The sequence below is a fragment of the Protobothrops mucrosquamatus genome, unplaced genomic scaffold (assembly GCF_001527695.2).
Source record: "Protobothrops mucrosquamatus isolate PMUCROS unplaced genomic scaffold, P.Mucros_1.0 scaffold46, whole genome shotgun sequence".
NCBI lineage: Eukaryota > Metazoa > Chordata > Lepidosauria > Squamata > Viperidae > Protobothrops > Protobothrops mucrosquamatus.
The window spans coordinates 534,801-556,292 of NW_015386428.1; the positions used below are offsets into that span (position 1 = coordinate 534,801).

The 21,492-nt window shown below is 42.8% G+C and overlaps 1 protein-coding gene across 1 annotated transcript in view; it reads left to right on the plus strand.

Annotated features, from left to right (window-relative positions):
* The first annotated feature begins 1,119 nt into the window (after positions 1-1,119).
* The window catches only part of GRIK3 (glutamate ionotropic receptor kainate type subunit 3), a 44,690-nt gene continuing 24,317 nt past the window's right edge, over positions 1,120-21,492 (plus strand). The window contains exons 1-7 of the mRNA XM_015811668.2: positions 1,120-1,291; positions 5,119-5,376; positions 7,473-7,654; positions 8,922-8,975; positions 17,881-18,054; positions 18,437-18,580; positions 20,488-20,595. Coding sequence (XP_015667154.1) covers positions 1,156-1,291; positions 5,119-5,376; positions 7,473-7,654; positions 8,922-8,975; positions 17,881-18,054; positions 18,437-18,580; positions 20,488-20,595 — 1,056 coding nt within the window. The 5' untranslated portion in view covers positions 1,120-1,155. The remainder of the gene's footprint in view (positions 1,292-5,118; positions 5,377-7,472; positions 7,655-8,921; positions 8,976-17,880; positions 18,055-18,436; positions 18,581-20,487; positions 20,596-21,492) is intronic.

Genomic DNA, 21,492 nt, shown 5'->3' on the forward strand with positions numbered 1-21,492 from the left:
GTGGAGCCTTAGCTGTTCTCGTCCCCGTTTGCATATTGCAGGCCCTGGTTCCACATTCAGACAGTGCTTCTGCCTGGCCCAAGAATCATTGCTTCCTGACTTGCCTGCCAGCTTCAACCCATAGCCAATTGTCAGTTGACCTCATTGAAAACAAATTACTTCTTACTCTAGATAGAAGAGAATATTTGTAGTTTGGGGTTGAACTGTGGGGGTCCTTGATCCTCTCTGAGCTTGATTGTTTTCTTGCATAAGCAACCTGCCCCCCCCTTTCCCCACCCTCCCAATTTAAACCCAGATCTGTTTAGCCCGTCTGTGTATCTGCAGCTCAAAAAAGCTTTTGCTTTTTTAAAATAAAGCTTGTTTATCAGAAAAGATGCCAGCGATTTCTTCCAGGATATCTATTGAAAACGCTTAGATAGAAATATGAAGTTTTAAGATTTAAGTGTTCTTTTGAAAATTCGACATCCAGAGCAATTACATTTTTGAACCAAAGAAAAGATTTTACACTATCTATACACTACTGAAACTCTCCTGTCTGTTTGTAACCTTTCATTGTGCGAAATTGAAAGACATCGGGCAGCAATTATTGAACCAAGGTAACTTAAATGGGTTAACTTACAGAATGCCATCGCCCATGACTCACAGGGGAATAAAATGTGGGAAGTTGTGGGTGCTTCAGTGTTTCCAGGTTACTGCTGCTGCTTCACTGCTGTTGCAATGCTGCCACAGTCAGCTGTGATTCTACAACCCTCACTTCCAACAATCCCTGACGGTCCCCCAGTAGTCAGTGGGGAAGCTGGCAGGAAGTCACACATTGCTCCCCTTCGCACTGCTTGTTTGCCCACTGGTGGTCATAATTGTTCACTGGGCAGCAATTAAATAATAAATTAATTAAATTAAATTAAATTAAATTAAATTAATTAAATTAAATTAAATTAAATTAAATTAAATTAAATTAAATTAAATTAAATTAAATTAAATTAAAAAAGAATTACTGCACTGTTTGAGGTTTCACGTATCTTCTTCGCACTTTCTTTTCTTCTGGAACTGCAATCTCAGCTTGGGCCTGGCTGGAGCTGGAAGGTGGCCATAACAGTCTCTAATTGTCTTGCAGGGGGAATCTTTGAATATGCCGATGGCCCAAACGCCCAGGTAATGAATGCCGAGGAGCAGGCCTTCCGATTCTCAGCCAACATCATCAACAGAAATAGGACTTTGTTACCCAACACAACCTTAACCTACGATATCCAGAGGATACACTTCCATGATAGCTTTGAAGCCACTAAGAAAGGTGAGTGTGGAGGATCAATTTTCTTCCTTGGCAGCTTTTGAAGGGTTTTATGGAAGTGATTTGGAGAAAGTCCACAAGTATTAAAGTGGCCAAGGTTGGGGACCTCTGGGCTAAACTATTCAATGAATAGCTACAGTAGTGGCCAAAATTGTGGAAACCTTTTGGGAAAAGTGTATTGTTGAGATTTGATGGCTAATAACACCACTTTTTGGGGGGAGTAGTACCATAAAATTATATATCAATGGAAAGATAAGAGGTCCAGAATTAGAGCCTGCTCCATCCCCAGCTTGATGGAAGAGGGAGAAAGAAATTAAGGGTAACCACACAGCCGAATCTCTCAGGATATAGCTAGTAACTTAATCTGGCAAAATTCTGTCTATTAGAATAAGCAAATAAAGAACTCAATTGGGCTCAATTGGATTTTGCTGTTTAATCTTTGGATCTGACAGTTGTATCTTGTATTTTTATATTTTTTTGTTAAAACATCCTTGTTTCCTGATAATGCACCAAATGCTTTTAATTTACCCATTAAAATTTCAAGTTTCTTTAAAGAATTGTCCAAAACCAAGATAGAGTCATTTGCAAAAGCTCTTAGTTTATATGCTCCCTTTTAAATCTTTACTCCCACAATCCTCTCATCCTCTTATGTGTCTATTCAGTATTTCAAGAACTAGAATATACAGGAGAGGAGACAATGGACGGCCTTGTCTTGTTCCTTTTTGTATCTTGCATAGTTTTGTTAGACTTCCATTAACAAAGATTTGTGCTTTCTGTGAAGTGTAAATCGATCTCACCCATTTAATAAAATTCTTTCCAAAGTCTTTCAATATCTTAAACAAGAAAGCCCCATTCAAATTGTCAACAGTCTTCTCTGCATCCAAGAAGATCAATTCAGTTTGCTTTTCATTATGTTGCTCCACATATTGTCCCTTAATTGTCTTTTAGGTAAAAAGTCACATTGATCCTCATGAATAAATTCTCACAAAATTATTTTCAATCTTTCAGCTGAGATCATGGTGAAGATCTTGCAGTCGTTGTTGTAGTGGGGGTGTCAGTCTGTAGTATCTGTAATTAAAAGGTGAATCTTATACCTCTTTAGGTATTAGTGCTGTATTAGCTTCTTGCTAACCCTCTGGCATCTTTTCTCTTTCTAAGATAGAATTCATCATGTTTTGTAGAGGTTATAAAAGTTCATCTTCAGAGCATTTATAGTAAACCCCTGATAATCACTCTGGTCTTTCCTGATTTAATCTTTTTTATAGCTTCAGAAATTTCCCTTATTGTTATAGATCCATTTATAAATTGTCTCTATTCTTCTATAATCCTTGGTAAATTTTGTTTCTTTAGATCATGTATTTTCTCTGTGTATTTTGCTTTATGCAAGTTAAAATAATATTGATAAAATATTTTTATATGCCCACATTGTACATTATTACTGAATATCCCTCTTATCATTTCAGCATCATTCTCTTTTCTTTCTTTTTTTCATGATTTATATGCGAGTTACTTCCTTGGTTTATTTACAAATTCGGTTTTATTGCTTTGCATAATTTATTTTTCTTTCCATTTCTCTTACTGTTAACATAGATAACTGTCATTGTAATAGCATAATTTATTGAGAAATACTAATCTTCTCTGGGAATTTCTTTAATTCTTTTTTTTTTTCATTCAAAATAGCTTATATTCTCTGTTGACTCTTCTTTTTGATTTCACTATTATATTGTATAAAATAGCCTCTGATAAAGGTTTTGCTTGCATCCCAAACCATCCTTAAATAGTGCTTTTGCCCAAATTATCTTTAAAAATTATTTTAATTTACATTCCTCCACTACTGCTTTGTGTAACAGTATTTCATTCAATCTTTTATCTAAAGGAACTGGATTTCTTTTTATAAACCAAATTTACAGGATTAAAAGTCTTTGGTAATATCTCTACTTTAGAAACCTTAGTAAACACATTCTTTGAAATGCAAATCGTATCTATTTTTGAAAAGGATCTATGTCCTTTTGGGAAGTAGGTCTACTCTCTTGAGTTGCCATTTTTCTGTCGCAAATATCAACCAGCCCAAACCTGTTCATTAAATTAAAAAAAGTTGGCAATTTGTCTTGAATGATTTTACTCTTTTTTCTCACAAATTCCCCAATGTTTCTCAACCTGGGCCACTTTAAGATGTGTGTGGACTTCAACTCCCAGAATTCCCCAGCAAAGCAAAGAATTCTGGGAGTTAAAGTCTACACATCTTAAAGCAGCCCACGTTGAGTAACACTGTTCTATCCAGTTATGGAAAATCACTCCATTCCAATCCCCTGTCAACACCAATACAAGTTCGGGTTTTAGTTGGGGATAATATATAAAACATCTTCCAGCTTTTTTTTTTTTATTCTGCTGGAATAAATTTTCACCCATTTTTTTTATAAATCAAATGTTTTATATCCTTTTTTCTAATATGTGTCTCTTGTAGTCAGATTGTATCTTGCTTCAATTTTTTAAAATAAGAATATTTTATCTCTTTTGAGGAACAGTTGCTCCATTTATATTCATGTTAAGATATTTGTAATCCATAATCAAGCCAATGTTTTTTTAAAAAAAATCAATACCAGTAACAGCTAGTATTATCCCTTCCAGTTTCCTTCTCTGATGGATTATTTTATGTGGTCTCTTCTAAGTGCTCCATTTGAATCTCCTTCCGTTCTTCCTTGAATGTAATTGTCTCATCATATGGACAGAAATCAATCTAAACCTCTGCTGTTTAAACATAACAATCTCTCTGAGAATCTGATAGAAATTTCTTTAAGAACAGTTACATTTGTATTATCAATCCTTAATCTTATATTAAAATCCTGCTCCAAAATCTGATCCCTTGTCATCTTGCTTTTATTTTTTATTTTTAACTAAATTTCGTAATATAAATACAAATGAAAATAAAGATAGTAGGGAAATAGGGAAGGGAAGTGACAAAGTGTAGCCAAAAATCCCTTGGAACGTTTCTCATCTTTACAAGTCTTTCAGCCAGTGGTGGGATTCAAATATGTGAACAACCGGTTCTTTGTGTGGATGTCGCTTCTGGAAGTCCATTCTGGGTCTGGGCAACAAAAAATTAGCTACCGGTTCTGCCGAAGTGGTGCGAACCGGCTGAATTCCAACACTGCTTTCAGGCATTCTTTTTTCAAAAGCTGTCAGTTTGGTGTCACGTGCTTCTAATTACAGTATTACTCATGAGCTCAAAGAAAGTCGGCAGAAATTCTGGTGCAATTCCTTCCTGCACGTTGCTCTGACAATCCCTTCCTCCTCTCTATTCTTGCAATTTTTCAAGTAGTTGCCATTATGAAAAAAATCTCACCCAAGTGAAAAGGTATTCTCCCCCTTTCTTTTTTTCTTCTCTCCCTTTTTGGGGAAGTCTTCTTGTGCCTTTAATACTTTTATCTTCAATAGTACTTCAAAGTTGCAATCAATATTACAATCCACATCTCCATAGTTACAATCAACATCACAGTCTGGCTTATATTATGCTTTTGTTTTGTATCAATCACTAACTGCACTCTTTGACAATAAAAAGCATTTCCACGAGGATCCAATTCTTTTGTCTAATTTAATTTAGTACAATTTGGTCTAAAGTAGTTTCACTAAAAAACAGCCTTTCAAAATAATTGTCCCCTTTAACTGTCAAAATCTTTTCTTACTTTAATTCCTTGTTATGTTTTTTGTCAGAAGTTTGTAAGTCTTTACAGTCATTTCTTTTTCATTTATTGCTTTCTAATCCAGAAAAAAATGACAACTCACCAAGTGGAATCTTTTCTGGCTGACGTTCTTGATCCTTTTCTTCCCAGCTTGTGACCAGCTCGCCCTGGGCGTTGTAGCCATTTTTGGGCCTTCTCAGGGCTCATGCACCAACGCGGTCCAGTCCATCTGCAATGCGCTGGAGGTTCCTCACATACAGCTGCGGTGGAAGCATCACCCTTTGGACAATAAGGACACCTTCTATGTCAATCTCTACCCAGATTATGCCTCTCTCAGCCATGCCATCTTGGACCTCGTACAGTACCTGAAGTGGAGGTCGGCCACTGTTGTATACGATGACAGCACAGGTAAGATGGACCGGAGATGTGTCCCTTGTCAAAAATGTCCCCATCGACCCCAAATGTGGATGGCGGCCACCGTGGAGGGGAGCAAGTGTTGCAGTTGTCCACATTCAGGAGAATGGACTGGACTGAACCTGTTGCCAGAGTCTCTTGCAGCTGCTTCCCGGGCTCTTTCTACGCAAGATACAACGGTGATAGTCCAGTTTCCACTGCTGTGGGCTGCCCTTATGCTCCAGCTCCTCTTTCATGGGACAACCCTTAATTTTGTCTCCACCTCATACAGGAGGTTCTCTCCTGTGATGGAGTCCCACAGCAGAGCTTTTTCTGTAGGAACACAAAAACAGATTCCACCTGGCAGATTCTTCTTGGCTGCCTCCTCACTGAATGTGGGGTGGGGGCAGTTGAGAATTGCTTGTTTTAAATCAGGGGTAGTCAACCTTGGCTCTTTTATGACTCGTGGACTTCAACTCCCAGAATTCCTGAGCCAGCTGTGCTGGCTCAGGAATTCTGGGAGTTGAAGTCCACGAGTCATAAAAGAGCCAAGGTTGACTAGCCCTGTTTTAAATAATGACTCTGTAGACATTTTAACAAATCATTTAAAATGTGCCATTGGAGCTCCAATTGGGGGGCTTCACATGGGGATGGTTGACAGACTAAGAACAGACCTCTCACACACCCCGCTCGTCCTATTCCCTCCCTCCCCATCTTTTAGTTAGGGTCGAGTATTTATCTTTATCTATTGTGTATAGGTTTTGTAAACTTTCATCTTTTTAATATTGTAAATCACCCAGTGTTGCCTTGGGGTAAGATGGGTGGTCAATAAATTGAATAAATAAATAAGTGGTATCAATATATCAAAATAACATCAACGTGCTACTAAATAGTATTTCTAACTCACTTTGGAGCGGCTGCAAAATGAGTGCTACTAGAATAGTAAAGAATAATGGCAGCCTCTTCCAGTCTGCTGGAAGGTGTTCATTTCTTTTAGTGGGTCTCCGTGGTAATGTGGGAGTCTCGTTCATCCAGGTCATGATTGTCTATGTTGCCACGAACTGAGGAAGCTTCTCGGATCAGAAGCAAAAACTTCTTCAAGGAAAAACAAAGCCCAGTTGCCTTTTGAAAAAACACCTTTGGGTCTCTGTGGTAATGTTTCTCCTTGGCTGCAGTATGGAAAGGCTGCGCATGGCCTTTGTCTTTCTCAGAGCAGTCTGATGACCGTCCTCAGGTGAAGCTCTGCCTAGCCACTTTGACTGCTAGGCTGGGCTTCCTCCTTCAGATCTCAAACAAGGGAGGCTTCGATTCTGCTGTCTTTCCCCAGAGGAGAGAGAACAGGTGATTCCTCCATCTAGGACAGGGGTAGGCAACCTTGGCTCTTTTATGACTCGTGGACTTCAACTCCCAGAATTCCTAAGCCAGCCATGCTGAGGGGACAGGGAGAGGTTTCCATGCTGAGCCATGCTGGCTCAGGAATTCTGGGAGTTGAAGTCCACGAGTCATAAAAGAGCCAAGGTTGCCTACCCCTGATCTAGGACATACTTGAGCCAACAGCATGCAGACATTTTTGGGAGGAGAAGATGTCCAAGGATTGCTTCTGGCCCTAGATGCCATTTAATCCCTCTTATTCTTCTCAGCTTTCATTTCCTTAGCTTAAACTTGCTGCTGCTGCTGCTATCAGTTGTATTTGCAAAGCCTGCTCACCTGTGTCGATTTCAGCAATGCTTTATCTGGGCAGGTGTTTTTCTGAATTGTTTTGGGATGACACAATAGCAAAATTGCAACCGCAGATTGTTCTTCTGTACAATGGAATAAATTTCCCCCAATGAGCCTGTGTCTGAAATTTCAAATCCATTTGACATTGGGGAGATGGCTTTTTGTGATGCTTCCCAGGAAGAATTTGCCCTGCATAATCCAAAGCGCTAGATTCACCAGTCTGGATCAGTCTGCGGCACACCAGGAATTCTCCAATGAAGGAATTCTGTCCTCTCGCGACCCTGTACTGCCTCGGCCTCTCTGGAGGTCCTTGCTTGGGAAGCGGTGGCATGGGTCAGAATGCCGACACAACCCATGCCTCCTATGTTGTGTTTGTCCTTGTCTTCCCCAAGGCCTTATCCGGCTACAGGAGTTGATAATGGCTCCATCCAGATACAACATCCGTTTGAAAATCCGCCAGTTGCCCCTGGACACAGAAGATTCCCGGCCTCTGCTCAAGGAGATGAAGCGGGGAAGAGAATTCCGGATCATCTTCGACTGCACCCACACAATGGCTGTGCATATCCTCAAGCAGGTAGGGTGTGTGTGTGTGTGTGTGTGTATTACAAGGCCTTGCAGTTTCATATCTTCACTCAGTGATGAAGCTCAAGTTTGTGACTGCAGTTCAGTCTTTCAGTTGCTAGCCATCCTGGCTTCAATTTGGAGCCTACATGAGAAGTAGAACGAGGAGCCAGGTCTGGGAGCAGCTGTAACATAGATCTATAATTTCTGCTCCTGGTTTTTTCATCATGAAAATAGTTCTTGATAGTCCAGTTTCCTTGCAGCTCCTCATGTACCTGAATGTGGCTATTGTGTCTCCTTTAAGTTGTCTTTTCATCAGGGTGAGCATCTGAGGTTCCTTCAGCCTGTCCTTATCAAGTGTGCCCCCAAATCTCTGAATTCTCTCCGTTGTCCTCTTCTCAGTCCCTCCTATCCTGTCAATGTCCTTCTGGAAATGGGACACCCTGGACCATTTGTGGCATTTCAGGCTTGGTCTCACCCAGTTGTCGACTTATAACCTCCAGTTCCAATCTTATGGCAATATTGGGTGCACAATAAGGACCCCACAGAATCAGTCCTAGGGATTTAGATTGCACCCTCTCCCAATGGGGCAGGAGCCCAGTTGTGTACCACACAGTAAATGTGCCATTATCTTGCCCTTACAAGCTTCAGCTGAGCAGGACTGTACTGCTTTCCCCTGGAATTAAAAAGAAAGAACGGCCAAAGTTGCTTCCCTGAGCCACATGGGGGAAATAATTGGACATCCTGCCCCCCTCCTCCCCCCCAATTCATGGAAGATATTGCAGGAGGAAAGCTGGATGAGTTGGTACATTCCAACGAGTCCAGTTGCCATGACTCAACTTCCAGACAACTGAGAATCTTCATTGACGTTTCTAACTAGAGTTTCCTCACTTTGATGAAGAAGGGACTTAGGATTGTTTCTTAATTAGCTGTTCTGTACATGATGAACCAAATCTGGCTCCAGCCACCCTATCTCATTGTTCTTCTCATAAACCTTAGTCTTTTGATCCAGTTTGGCTCTTAATCCCTTTGTAGTTGTCAAGATGGCAACCGTAATGGTGCAATCAAACCTCTGGGAGATGTTTCATATTGCAAGAGTGGTCCTCAAGCATAACAAACATGGACTCTTAACCAGCATTGGTCCTCCTAACAAAAGGGATGATCTCAGCTCCCAGGGACTGCTTGTCCATCAGCAAAGTGATCCTTTCTGATCAGACCTTGGGTGCTTCGGATTCAATTTCTCAGGTGGTCTTTTAACCTCCCTCTCTGCGTTTTCCCAGGCCATGGCGATGGGGATGATGACAGAATACTACCACTTCATCTTCACCACACTGGTAACGTATCTTGATTCATTTATCAGCCTTGTCTTCCACAAACTGAGTCTGATCACCCTCAGTCTCTGAGGAAGCCAGCCTAATCAGGGCCAGAGAGAGGAAGATGTTCTTGAGCAACAAAGAAATGAGGATTGTGCACACAATATTTTTGTGAACGAGTACAGCATTCCGAAAACAAATGTGCTGAAGTGAATCTTGGGTTCAGATTTAATTTGGCCAACAGAGTAAACTATTAAATATTGAATATATTCTCCATGGATAAGCCAAACCCAATTTTGGGGATGCATTTTTGAGCTTACAGTTCTTAGCTTATGTGTGAATATATACTGTATAGGAAAATTAGAAATCTAGAATACATTTTCCCATCGGAACCCCAATATCCACTGAAAAGACTTTGGTGCAGTTTTTAGTCCTTGACTTATGACAACAATCAGGCCCACAATTTCAGTCGCTAAGCAATGTGGTTCTTACACATAATCAGAGTCAATTTTATGATCAATTTTAACACAGACTGAGCAAATGGAATGGAATCTGCAGATAGCCTTGGGGAATGAGGGAAGAGAGGCTAGCTGGGAAACAAAGAAGAGAGGGGGGGGAGTCCCTGTCACCTAATGGTCAGAGGAAGAAACTTAGAAGTGTCAAGCAGTTAAAAGTTGAAGTGGGGGGGGGGAGTTTGTGCCTTCAGACTTGCTAGATTCTGTGGTAATGTAGCTGTCAGGATCAGGAAACCAGGAGCCAGGATAGAGTTCAAAAGCACACGTGATTTTTATACAGAAGAATCTGATCCACTAACAGCCAAGTCAAATTGGCACCTGATAAGAGTCAACAGTCTTCCAAAGGGTCTGGACTTAGGTCTCTTTTGGGGGCATAGAGATTCCAAACTCATGACACGCTTGACCCCCCCCCCCTTGTGCTCAGCCTGGCCATCTCCTACATCAGCCTTACCATAAAATAAAATCAGTTCATCTGGTCGTGTCTCCTGTCTGGTTTACCTGGGAGGGCTGAGAGCAAATCCCATGGTCCTTAAACGAATCGCGTGGTTGTTAAGCAAATCTAGCTTCCCCATTTGACTTTACTTGTCAGAAGCTGGCAGGGGAGGTCACAAATCATGATTGTGTAGCATAGCCACAAGATGCTGCAACTGTCACCAATGCAAGTCAGTTGCCGAGCGCCTGAATTGCGATTTTATGTGACCAGATGCTCACAATTTCAAGGACAGGCTGTCAGCGTCTTTTTCCAAGGTGGTTGTAACTAACTTTAGACCGTTGTTAAATGAATGGCTGTAAGTTGAGGATTTCCTGTATTGTGGCTGGAGTTAACTACCTCCCTTCTGCGCTTTGCTGCAAGGAGGCTTCTCTAGTTTGGGTCAAGGAAAGGAAAATAGCTCGGGAAGAGACGCGGAGGGATCTCTCACAGAGGCAGTGGGATGGCCCCTTGGTTGAAGAAATGCACCTCTTTTGGCCACCTGGGAAATAAACCTGAAAGGGGGGGGAGAAAACCCCCTCGGTTTCTCTTGTTGTCCCACTCTGTCACTTCCAGCCCCTGTAACCTCAGCTGGGGTCTGCCGGGGCCTGACTGTATCTCCAGAGCAAAACGTGTCCACGGAAACAACACATTTAATTTTTAAAATTACATCCTTTCCCTCCCTCCCCCCCTGTACCCAGCCCTGCCAGTAAAGTGATATTTTGCTATTGTTATCTTTCCGGAGCAGCTTTTGCAACTCTCTGATAGCCTCAGAGCTAGAACCTGGTTTCTGAAGTCAAGCCTGAAGATAAGGTAGACGGTGTCTCTGGGCAGCCGAAAATGATGAAAATAAAAGACCAGATAAACCACTGTAACAAGACCCGTTTCCCTGAAATATAAGCTGAACGGTAGACAAGATAGGTCCTGCTCACAGGCACTCATGCTTCAGATTGCTGCAGTGCTCTCCGCCTGTGGCTGCCATTGGAGAATATTCAGAAGCTGCAGCTGGTGCAAAACACAGCAGCAGGCGCACTTGTCATCCAGCACATGTGGCATCACTGCTCTGCAAGCTGCATTGGCTTCCTCTGTGAAGTTGGCTCCATTCAAGGTGCTGGGAACCATCTATAAAACCTTTTGTGGCTTGAGCCAGGTGACCTATGGGACTTTCTCTCCCTGCTGGTATCTACCTGGCCCATTAGCTGGAACAGGAGAGGCAAGCTCCGGGTCTCGTCTATGAAGGAGAACCATCTGGCAGGACCCAGGAAGAGAGCAGGATTTTGACCCTGAGGCCAGCCTGTCAACCCTCATCCCCCTGGAGATCAGACTGCTACTGAACATGCTGGCTTTTTGCAAGGCATTTAAAACCAAGTTGTACGGTTGAACCTGATAGTTTTAAAGCCATGCTGCAGAAAATTAGCTCAGGGTGTGCTAGGTGAAATACATCAGCAGCATCAAAAACAAAGCTAAAAGCAGAACTGGGCAGAATGGAAATGAGGGGATGGAAGAAGCAACTGAAGGAGACATTCCCTGGCTTTACCCCACAAGAACAATGGAAATCTGAGGATTCACCCAGACTGCAAAGAATTAAACAAATATATTCAACTAGAGTCTTATAATAGCCTGATATTCTTAGCAGAATCTCCATAGACATTCTTAGCCGAACTTGCAGATACAAAGATGAATGAATCAGCTAAATTTTGATATATGCTAATTTAAAGAAACTGAAAAACAAACAGGTTCTCCAATATTAAAGTACAAGAAGTATAATATTTTGTAGGAATATTAATTAACGATGGCATTAAATCAGACAAGGTGAAAGTAAAGGCAGTTGCAGTTTTGCCAAAACTGACGTGCTAGAAACAAGGTAAATAAATGTCTCAAAATTCAAGAATAGCTTGAGTGCTGTTTTATTCCAGGAAAAAAGATGCTGCAACAAGACATTCGTTTCATGAATCTACGGTCAGATTGAAAAAAAAAAATCCAATATGTTGGAATGCTGCTTGGACTCAAATATTTTAATTTCTTTCTATATGGAAGAAAGTTGGTCGTGTAACCAATCACGAACCCTTGATCGTCATCCTACAGAGAGAACTAATTCATATTCAGAATAATGGGGTGAACTGTGATCCTAAAATCTAGGTAAGTAGCATAGAGCAGAACTACTCAGTGGGCCGTCACATCTGGCAACAAATCACACAGGCCACTTGTCAGGTGATTTGAGGGCCTGCAGGGGGGATGCTGGATGTTTCACTCTCCTCTTCTCTGACCTGTCTGAACATAAAGAGGAGGAGTTTCTTTTGACCCCGTAGGAAAAGGTAGACACTGAGTTGTTCACACAACATGATAAATACTATGTTAGGATCAAGGGTTATTATTCAAAAGAAGCTCAACTAGAGGATTTGTTAGTGTAAGCAACTATTCAACACATCAACACTGAGATTGCTAGTCCATTGCCCAAAAATGACCTTCAGTATGTTCAGTGTTTTGCTTCATTCTGTACTTGTAATTCAAATTCATGTGTTCTTCTCCTTTAATTGCAGTCTTTAGTTTCCTCTAATTCCCCTTGGTGCTCAATTTTTACAATCTTAATATTATTATTTTAAATCAGAACAAAAGTATTTCCCATGGGAAGTTCTTAAATTTGTAGTTAAAAACTTTCCTTCGCTAAGGACTGAATAAAACTTCCCCATTGCTATCAAATTTGTCAATCCAAAGATTTCTACTGCTGAAAGAGAGTTAAGAAGCAATTTCCAAAACTAATTAGAAAAGGAAGTATACAAACTTTGTGTCGAGTGCAGGAAATCAGAAGTCCAGACAGTTCAAATGAGTATAAAGGTTTATTGCAAGCTTATGCTCTCTAGAAGAATCTGAACTACTAATGGTCAAAGCAAATTGGCGGTAAATAAGAGTCAGTGGAAGTCAAGGTGGGCTTGATTTAGAACTCTTGTTGGGTGCAAAGGAACTTGAGACTGATGTTGCGTTTGACCCCTCCCTTGGGCTCGGCCATCTCCTACACTTAGTGTCCTTTCAAGGGCACCAGTGGTAGGTTTGAGCAAGATGGCTATTCCCTTGTCTCCCAAAGTTCTAAACCCACCAGAGACCCCTGTCGTGGGCTCTCTCCATGAGAAGCAGCTGTCTGGAGCAATTTTTGGCGATCTCAAGTCCTCTCCTGAAAAGATGGTCTACTTACTACGTGCCAACTGTTCATTCTATTTCATTTGCCAGCTCTGCTTTTCAGAACTGTCTTCAATCTGCCATTTCTTCCTCTGAAAGCCATTAATTTTAATAATACCAACAGACACACCTACCTCTATGGAAGAGGAACACCTTTGACCTGACAAGATTGAGATTGAATTGAAAGTACATTTACAAAAAAGAGGCTACAAGAATGACATCAAAAAAGATATTACTCTGGACATACAATAGAAGCTGGGTGGATATCGTAATAATTAAAAGGAATAAACAACTAACAGAACAGAAGAATGACCTGGATAGGTTTTCTACATTGGATTTACAAAAAAAGGCTTGTTACAGGTTTGAAGATTTTTGTGAGAAGAGAAAAAGAAGAAATTAAAAGAAATCAAGTTCTAGCATATTATATGTATGGACTAAAGGTTAAGATTGTTAGAAGTAGAAGGAATATAAAGTTGAGGTTAAACTCGCCATGTCGTTATCTCTGGTACCCCTACCTCCATTTTACCTTAAGTTTTTCCAGGACACAATGCATTTCCTAAAGTTTTGTTCACGTCTGCTATTTTTTTGAAAATATCTTAGTTCAGTTTGCATTTTATGCACACTTTGCCCTAGTTTATGCATTTTTACATACTTCCTTTCATTGGAGAATTGAACCGTAACATGCAGAATAAATGTGACTATTGAAATATAATTGCCTTGCAGTTCATGTACTGGTTTAAAAAGCATGCGAGTTTCCTTTCTCTACAGAAGACCGTAGGGTCTGCAGCCTTGCTTGCACATTGCAAGTCTTCACATCCCTAGAGAAGACCAAGAGGACTTTTGGCACGTCATCTCTTGGCTTTGCCAGCTCATAAGTCTGCGGGCAGACTCTGGGCAAGATGGAATCAGCCAATCAGAGATGGACCAGTTCTTGCTGATTTACTGAGCCCAAAGCAGCAGAAGAGCAATTCTTATTCTTTTATTCTAGGTGCCATTCCTGGACATAGCGATGCCCACAGGCTGTTGCAATGCAAGCCCTGCCTTTTGGTAGTGGTGGTGTTGTGGGGTCAGTTTAACAGTGGCAGAGTTTGCATCTCCATGCCAGGATGCCCTCAATTGCCCCATAGATGCCTGCGCTGCAGCAGGTGACATCTATGGATCTAATCCAGCCAACCATTATCTTTGGAATGCTCTCTCCAGGTCAGTCCTGTTGCTGACCTTTTAGCCAAGCCAAAGCCACCTTTTCCACCTGAAAAGCTGGCTTATCCAGACAGCAGGAAGGAAAGCCCCGAATGCATCCATCAGGGACCAGGTTTGTGCATCCAGGCAAAGCCAAAACCTTGCTGGGTCCTTCACCAGGCTTTGTAAAGAGCCACTTGTCCACCCCAGAGCAGTGGGAAGGCAGGCAGGCAGGCAAGACGAGTCTATATCTGAACTCTAATTGTACTGAAAATACTGGGGATTAAGCATCTAACGAAGCATTTAACTTCTATTGATTCTTTTTAAATAAAACTTGATGTGCATAATTATGGTTTAAGAATGAAAGTTTCTCCCAGATTGTTGTATGCATGTATAATTATTTGTTTTCTGTAGCATTGCAGCATCCCGAGTCAAAGCCAAAGCAAATTTTGGGTTGTAGCCGATGCATCTTATTCAGGAGGGACTTTGGGATTATTTTAATTTTTCACAATCGTGCAGCTCTCCGTGTAGTAAACCATTACAAATCCATGATATAAATAATAAATGAAAAGAGAATACAAGAGTTAAAACCAACAATCCACAACCTTCCAGAAGCAATATTATCTAGCTATGTACCATATCAACTATATTAGAAGCAAGATGAAGTTAAATGGGAGAAAACCTCTTTAAGCAGTCTTTCATCACACACACACACTTAAGAGGGATATCAAGATACCTCTCCTGTCTTCTGCTTGCTGGGTAAAGGGCCAAATTTTCTAAGCTTTTATTATAAAAACATATCTACCAGCTAAAAGGAAGGTCCTTGTACAGAGTACCTTTTCCATTCGTCTTTCATCCCAAGGCCACCATATTGCTTGAGGATTTCAGTTTAACAATTGAAATTGTATTTTTGTGTTGTAACGTAGTCTGGATTCCTAAATGGGGGGGGGCTGCTTTCCAGAGGGCAAAGAGGAAGCAGAGCTGGGAAATTCTGGGAGGCGGGAAGAGGGTGAAGGCAGCCCCTCCCTAGCCGTTCACAGAGGATATCTATTGGTATGCAAGCAGACTCACTCGAGTCTGGCAAGATTCTGTCTATAGGTGAAGAACAATAAGGGAAACAGCTCAGAAGTAACCCCACGGGTCGTTCTTGGGGCCTGACAGTTTTAGAGCAGATTGCTGAGTTTGTGATGCCAAGGTGATCTTTCTTTATTCGTGTCAGAAGCACCTTCAGATTATAGACATATAACGTTCAACAATGAGCCAGTAAAACAATGCCAAGACGATGGGAAAAAAAGGCAGTCCTATTTGAGAAGGTGGTTGATTCTGGCCTCACAACATTGAGAACCTCTTCCTTATTGGTGCCGAAGTAAACCATGCATTTTAATGTATGTTAACATAGTGCATCTTTTTAAAGGATGCCCCCACTTTGTTTCGTTGATTTACCCACTAGCTATTTCTCATTTTAAATGACTAGCTTGGCAAATGAATGGGGGGGGGAACAGCGGTTGCCTGATCCGGGTGGCCACCGTGCCACCCTCTGCCTGGCAGTGTTGCTCTCTCTATTTCCGAGAGGAAAGCCAGGGCAATCTTTTGGGAATTCCCGGGAGGCTGGGAGCGGAGCTGCGAGACTCGGAAGTCGGGACCGAAGCATGCAGCAGCTTTTGGTAGGCTGAGAAAGAAAAGGGCAGGATAAATGAGGTCCTAAAATACAACATGAACTTTTAATCAACAAATCTTTTAATGGGGTTCAGGTTTTAAATCACACCACATAAAGAAAGAAAAGTGATAGGAATATTGTTATATGTAAATAAAGGATGTAATAAAAAGATTTTTTAATATGGTAAAAAAGTGAGAGGCACATAATGAGCGTTCCAGTGAATGTTAAACACCCCCCCCAAATCCCCTTGTGGCTGTCGTATGATGCCACCTTTCTGAAAATGATAGCTTGTAATTATTAATTACTTTAATTATGGATGGTAATCAAGATCTTGATTTTATATTTGTTTATCATATTTATATTGCCGCCTGTCTCAGACCATGATTCTGGGTGGCTTACAGTAAAAAAAAAAACACCTATAAAATAGTAATATAAAAAAACCAATTAAAACAATAATATATGATTAAAAGGCAAGGGTTGGAAAGCGCCATGAAGCAGTCTGCATGTCTAAGTGCTATTATTGCTATTGCTACTTTCCACACTGAATGCTCATGGGATCAAAATTCAGACGCTTGGCAACTGGCTCATACGTATGACGGTTGCAGTGTCCGGGGGGGGGGTCATGTGATTCCCCTTTGCAACCTTCTGACAAGCAAAGTCAAGGGGGAATCCAGATTCACCGAGCAACAGTTTGACCAATTTAACAGCTGCAGTGGTTCACTTAAGAACCGTGGCGAGAAAGGTTGTAAAACAGGCAAAACCCACTTAACAACTGTCTCGCTTAGCAACAGAAATGTTGGGCTCAGTTGTGGTGGTAAGTCGAGGAATGCCTGCACACGGGGGTAAAGGGGCCTACAGGGGATCCCATGTCAACCCGTAGATCACATTGTGACTGGCTGTAAGCTGAGGGCACACAGATAGTCCTCGACTTACAACCGCTGATTTAGTGCCCATCCGAAGTTACAACAGCACTGAAAAAAGCGACTTAGGACCTTTTTTCACACTTACGACCATTGCAGCATCTCCCTGGTCACGTGATCGAAATTCAGACACTTGGCAACTGACATGGACATATGACTGTTGCAACGTCCTGGGCTCAAGGGATCCCCTTTTGCGACCTCCTGACAAAGTCAGCGGGGAAAGCCAGGTTCACTTAACAACCACATTACTAATGTAACAACTGCAGTGATCCACTTAACAACTGTGGCAAATGGGGCAAAACTCATTGAACAACCGTCTCGCTTAGCAACAGAAATGTCGGGCTGAACTGTGTTCATAAATTGAGGACGACCTGTACACCAGTCTAGTATCTGATTTTTTTATATATATATAAACTGTGCTTCAGTGATTGGATAGCCTAGAGATTGGTATCTGAATACAGATCTTTTTAACATTCATATTTTATCGTGTTACTTTTAATCTATATTTAATCTGTGTATATCGCCATACGCTAAATAAATAAATAAATAATGCACACATGGAGAGGGTGATTTCCGGGGCTAGAGGTTCACTGCTGTGTCTCAGGTGCCCAAGATAAGACCGGCTTTTCTACTTACTTTGGCCTTTCACACAATTTTTGAAAAAAATAGCAACAAGACTTAATATCGCAGTTTCCCATTCATCGATTTTTCTTTCCAATATTTTATCTTTTCTCCTTATGCTCAGTTAATCATCACAATTAACTGATTCTTGGCTGAGATATGCTTCCTAATTGGAACCAATACTGATTTCTGCACCTAAATTTTAAGGTTGTTTGCTCAGGCAAAGAAAGCATCTACGAATTCTCCCAAAAGCCGAATTTCAGAGACGTGGATGACATTTCTCAGCAGCCTTTCTTTTCCTCTTACTTTGAAAGAGTTTTTACCTTCAGTCGTACCAAAAGAAGAGCAGGCAGAGCACGGAGACGAAGGGTCGGTTTTTGTCCCCCAACAGGATCTGTATGCAATCGATCTTGAGCAATATCGCTACTCTGGAGTAAACCTGACCGGCTTCCGGATCTTGAATGTGGAAAATCCCCAGGTGTCTGCCATCATCGATAAATGGTCCATGGAGAGGTTGCAGACGGTCCCCAGACTGGAGCCTGGATTGATGGCAGGGGTCATGATGGTACGACGGTCACTAGGAACTCCTAGTCCTTTTTCTGCGGGTGAAGAATCGGAAAAGGCTTGCAGCTCGTTCGGCTTCTGCCAGGCTGAGCCGAAAGTTTTTAGCGCCCTCTGCTTTCGTCAGAAGAAGAGTCTGACCAATTTGCAGGCTGCAGCCAGTGGGAGTTTTTCCTCCTAATATTATCCTGGATTCGGGATGATTTCCTGGAAGCCTGGGTGCAAGGCAGATCGCCCAATCCCAGGCTTTTTGGGTAGAAGCAGTGGCTCATCGCAGTGGCCTTAACGGCCCTATAGAATGGAGAGGACGTTTGGGGACCGGGGGGAGGATGGTTTTCAGAGTGGCTGCATGTGGTCAAAGCAATTACTGTCCCCCTTCATTTTAGACAGACGCTGCCCTGTTGTATGACGCCGTCCACATCGTCTCTGTGTGTTACCAGCGGGCCCCTCAGATGACGGTCAACTCTCTCCAGTGCCATCGGCACAAAGCCTGGCGATTTGGCGGGCGCTTTATGAATTTTATCAAAGAGGTAAGAAGAGCCCTGGACTCTGGCAGATGTTGCAGATGTTGTAAGGTCCTGCCTCGGCTATCTTCTCAGAAAAGCGCAACTCTTGAAACAAGTGTTGTTTCAAAAGGAACTGTTACTGAGAGAAAGTGATTGCGAGGAAGTCAGGCAGAATCTGAAGTTCCCGCTCAAACCTTTAAGCTAAATCGCCCAATAGGCAAACCCCACCCCAGTGCCCCAGTCCGTCAGGAGCCAATCCACTGGTGTGAAGGTGTTACGAGAACTCTGAGCCGAGAAGGTGATAAGTTGTCTTCCTGGCGCTGCGACCTTGGTAACAGGCTGGAACTGGATGGATAGGAGTCATCCAGATAGCGCTTATGGCCCATCTCCCCACCTCCCAAATTCCCATACAGATACATCAAAGCAAAGCAGTAAATTTTCTACTTCCTTCATCTCCCCTCCCCTCGGAATGGCAGCGTTCTAACAGGGACCGGACAGAGGGGCTGGGGCTGGGCTGTTAGAGATCCAGGCATGGACTCATAGGCAGTAATGCTTCATGTCATCAGGTCATTTTTAGATGAAAGGAACATTCCAGTGGAACTACTCCTTGGCCTGGTTTGTTTAGCCAGCTAGATATTTATCCTGACATTTCTCAAGCAAGTAAGACTGAATCCTCTCAATTGTAGATGGGGCCCACTATTTCACTTGTCACCCTCTGCCAGATGCATAATTTCAAAGGGTCCCTGCTGGCTCAAGTAGAAGTAATTGCCACGAGAGCAGCAGCTATGCTCAAGTACTGCTCAGATTGTTGAGGAGGTCATTGCAATGACCCCCACAATTGTGTGCATGAAAAATTGAAGTGCTTCCTACAGGCACGCACATAAAGACAGAAGACAGGGAGTCAGCCTGTGCAAACATTTGTCCTTGGATTAAGACCCAGCTTCCTTTGAATGGGCTGGCCTACGCAGATTCCTTTCCTGAAAATTCTCTTTTTCTCAAAATGCTACGCTTGACTCATGTCCCTTTCGTTCGAACACCAGACGACATTGCTGCCAAATCACTGTAACCCAGGGGTCTCCCGAGGCTTTCTTGTGGTTTTTCGGGCTTGGTTTATCATTGCCAAATGGTAATAAAATGAGTAGAAGATCAGGCTTTAAGTGGCTGCTGGTTGCAATGGCAATCGGAATGAAGCGATACGGGTATGTAAAATTATGCACAATGTGGAGAGAGAGAGAGAGAGAGAGAGGAGAGAGGAGAGAGAGAGAGAGAGAGAGAGAGAGAGAGAGAGACTAGTGTCATTGACCAGCCAGCGGAGAGAAATGGCTCTGGCTGGGAAGGAAATATTTTTGCTCACAAGCTGTGGAGCTTCTGCCTCGGGGTGGAGAGATGTCCAGCCACTTGAAAAGCTTTAAAAACAATTCAGCCGTATCATGGAGAAAGATGGCTGTGCTATTACTTGTAAGGAGGCTGCACCTATTACTTTCAGGGTCAGAAGAAGACGGGCTACTCACAATCGCTTGTCAAGGAGCAGGAGGTGTGGGACACAGCTGCCAGCTTCCTCGCTATTTGGTTATCAGTGAAGCCTTCAGAATATGACCTGCTGCAGGGCTGTTCTGACAACTGGTCAACGGATGACCTCCTGCACAACTTGGGTGAACAGTCTTTTAAAGAAGGCTGTTCCAACCTGGGCTAATTAATTGCCTCCACTGGTGTGGAGGGGGGGATGTGTGTTCCTGGCTTCCTCTCATTTTTTCTTACAGCTAGTTTTGAAAGGAACCAAATAATGGGAGGCAACTGATAATTAGAGTCTTCTCTGCTGCCTTCACCATAGAATTCAGAGGGACATTAGCAAAATTCAGGCTGGTCAAGGTGCAGTTGACAATCTACCCAGCAGTGAGCAAGGATGGAACCCCTTCCTCTTTCCCTTTCAGGCCCAGTGGGAGGGCTTGACGGGGCGAATTGCCTTCAACAAAACCAGCGGCCTCAGGACGGACTTCGACTTGGACGTCATCAGCCTCAAGGAAGACGGGCTAGAAAAGGTCGGTGGCTTCTTTGCTTGCTCGCCTCTTGGCACCTCTGAGGAAAGATCTGGGCGGCGGCCAGGACCTCCCCCTTGGGCAGCTTCAGAGAGAGGAGGGTGTGCCGAAGTCCCCAGAGAAACAAGTGCCTCCCCTCCCCCCCAAGATGGCGGGCTCTACTTTGCCGTGGGTTCCTTGCATGCGTAGGGGTTGGCCCCAACTTGGGTTCAGACTCTTATCTTTCTTCAAAGCTTTTTTAAGCAATCACGTTTTTTCCAGCTTCTCCAGCTCCATAGTTCTGACTAGCCTAGAAAATGTCATAGAAATCTAGGGCTGGAAGGCACCTTTGAGGTCTTCTAGTCCAACCCCCTGCTGAAGGTAGGAGACCTTTGACCATCGCAGTCAAATGGTTGTCCAACCGTTTCTTGCAGCTCAGGCATTGAATCAACATTGAATGGTTTGGTTAGATTGGTTGGAAAACTCTTGCATGTTTCCTAGGGGTGAAAGGAGGCAGCCTTCCCCCCTCCCCCCCTGGTTAGTTGATACACACACACACACCTGGCAATCTAGCCTAGGTCATTCTAGGGCCCTTGCAGACGACCCCAATCAGTCCTGGGGGCTCAGGATTTCCCTTGTGCCCATCGGACATCCTGTAGTGGTGACCTGTGTGAAGGGGTGTCTATGAACTGCAGCGGGGAGGGAAAACAATTCCCCCTTGTGACATTTGGTGCCAGGTCACCTTTCGGCACCTCCTTTGCCACAACCTGAAGCGGAAAGACCCCTGCCGTCAAGAAGCAAAAATCATTTGTTCATTTTCCTTGTTTCCTGGTTGTGCCCCCTGCAGGCGCTGCTGCTCCTCCTCCTCCTGTGTGTGTGTGTTTAAAGCTTTTTCCGAGCTCAGGAGAGGCTTTAAAGTGG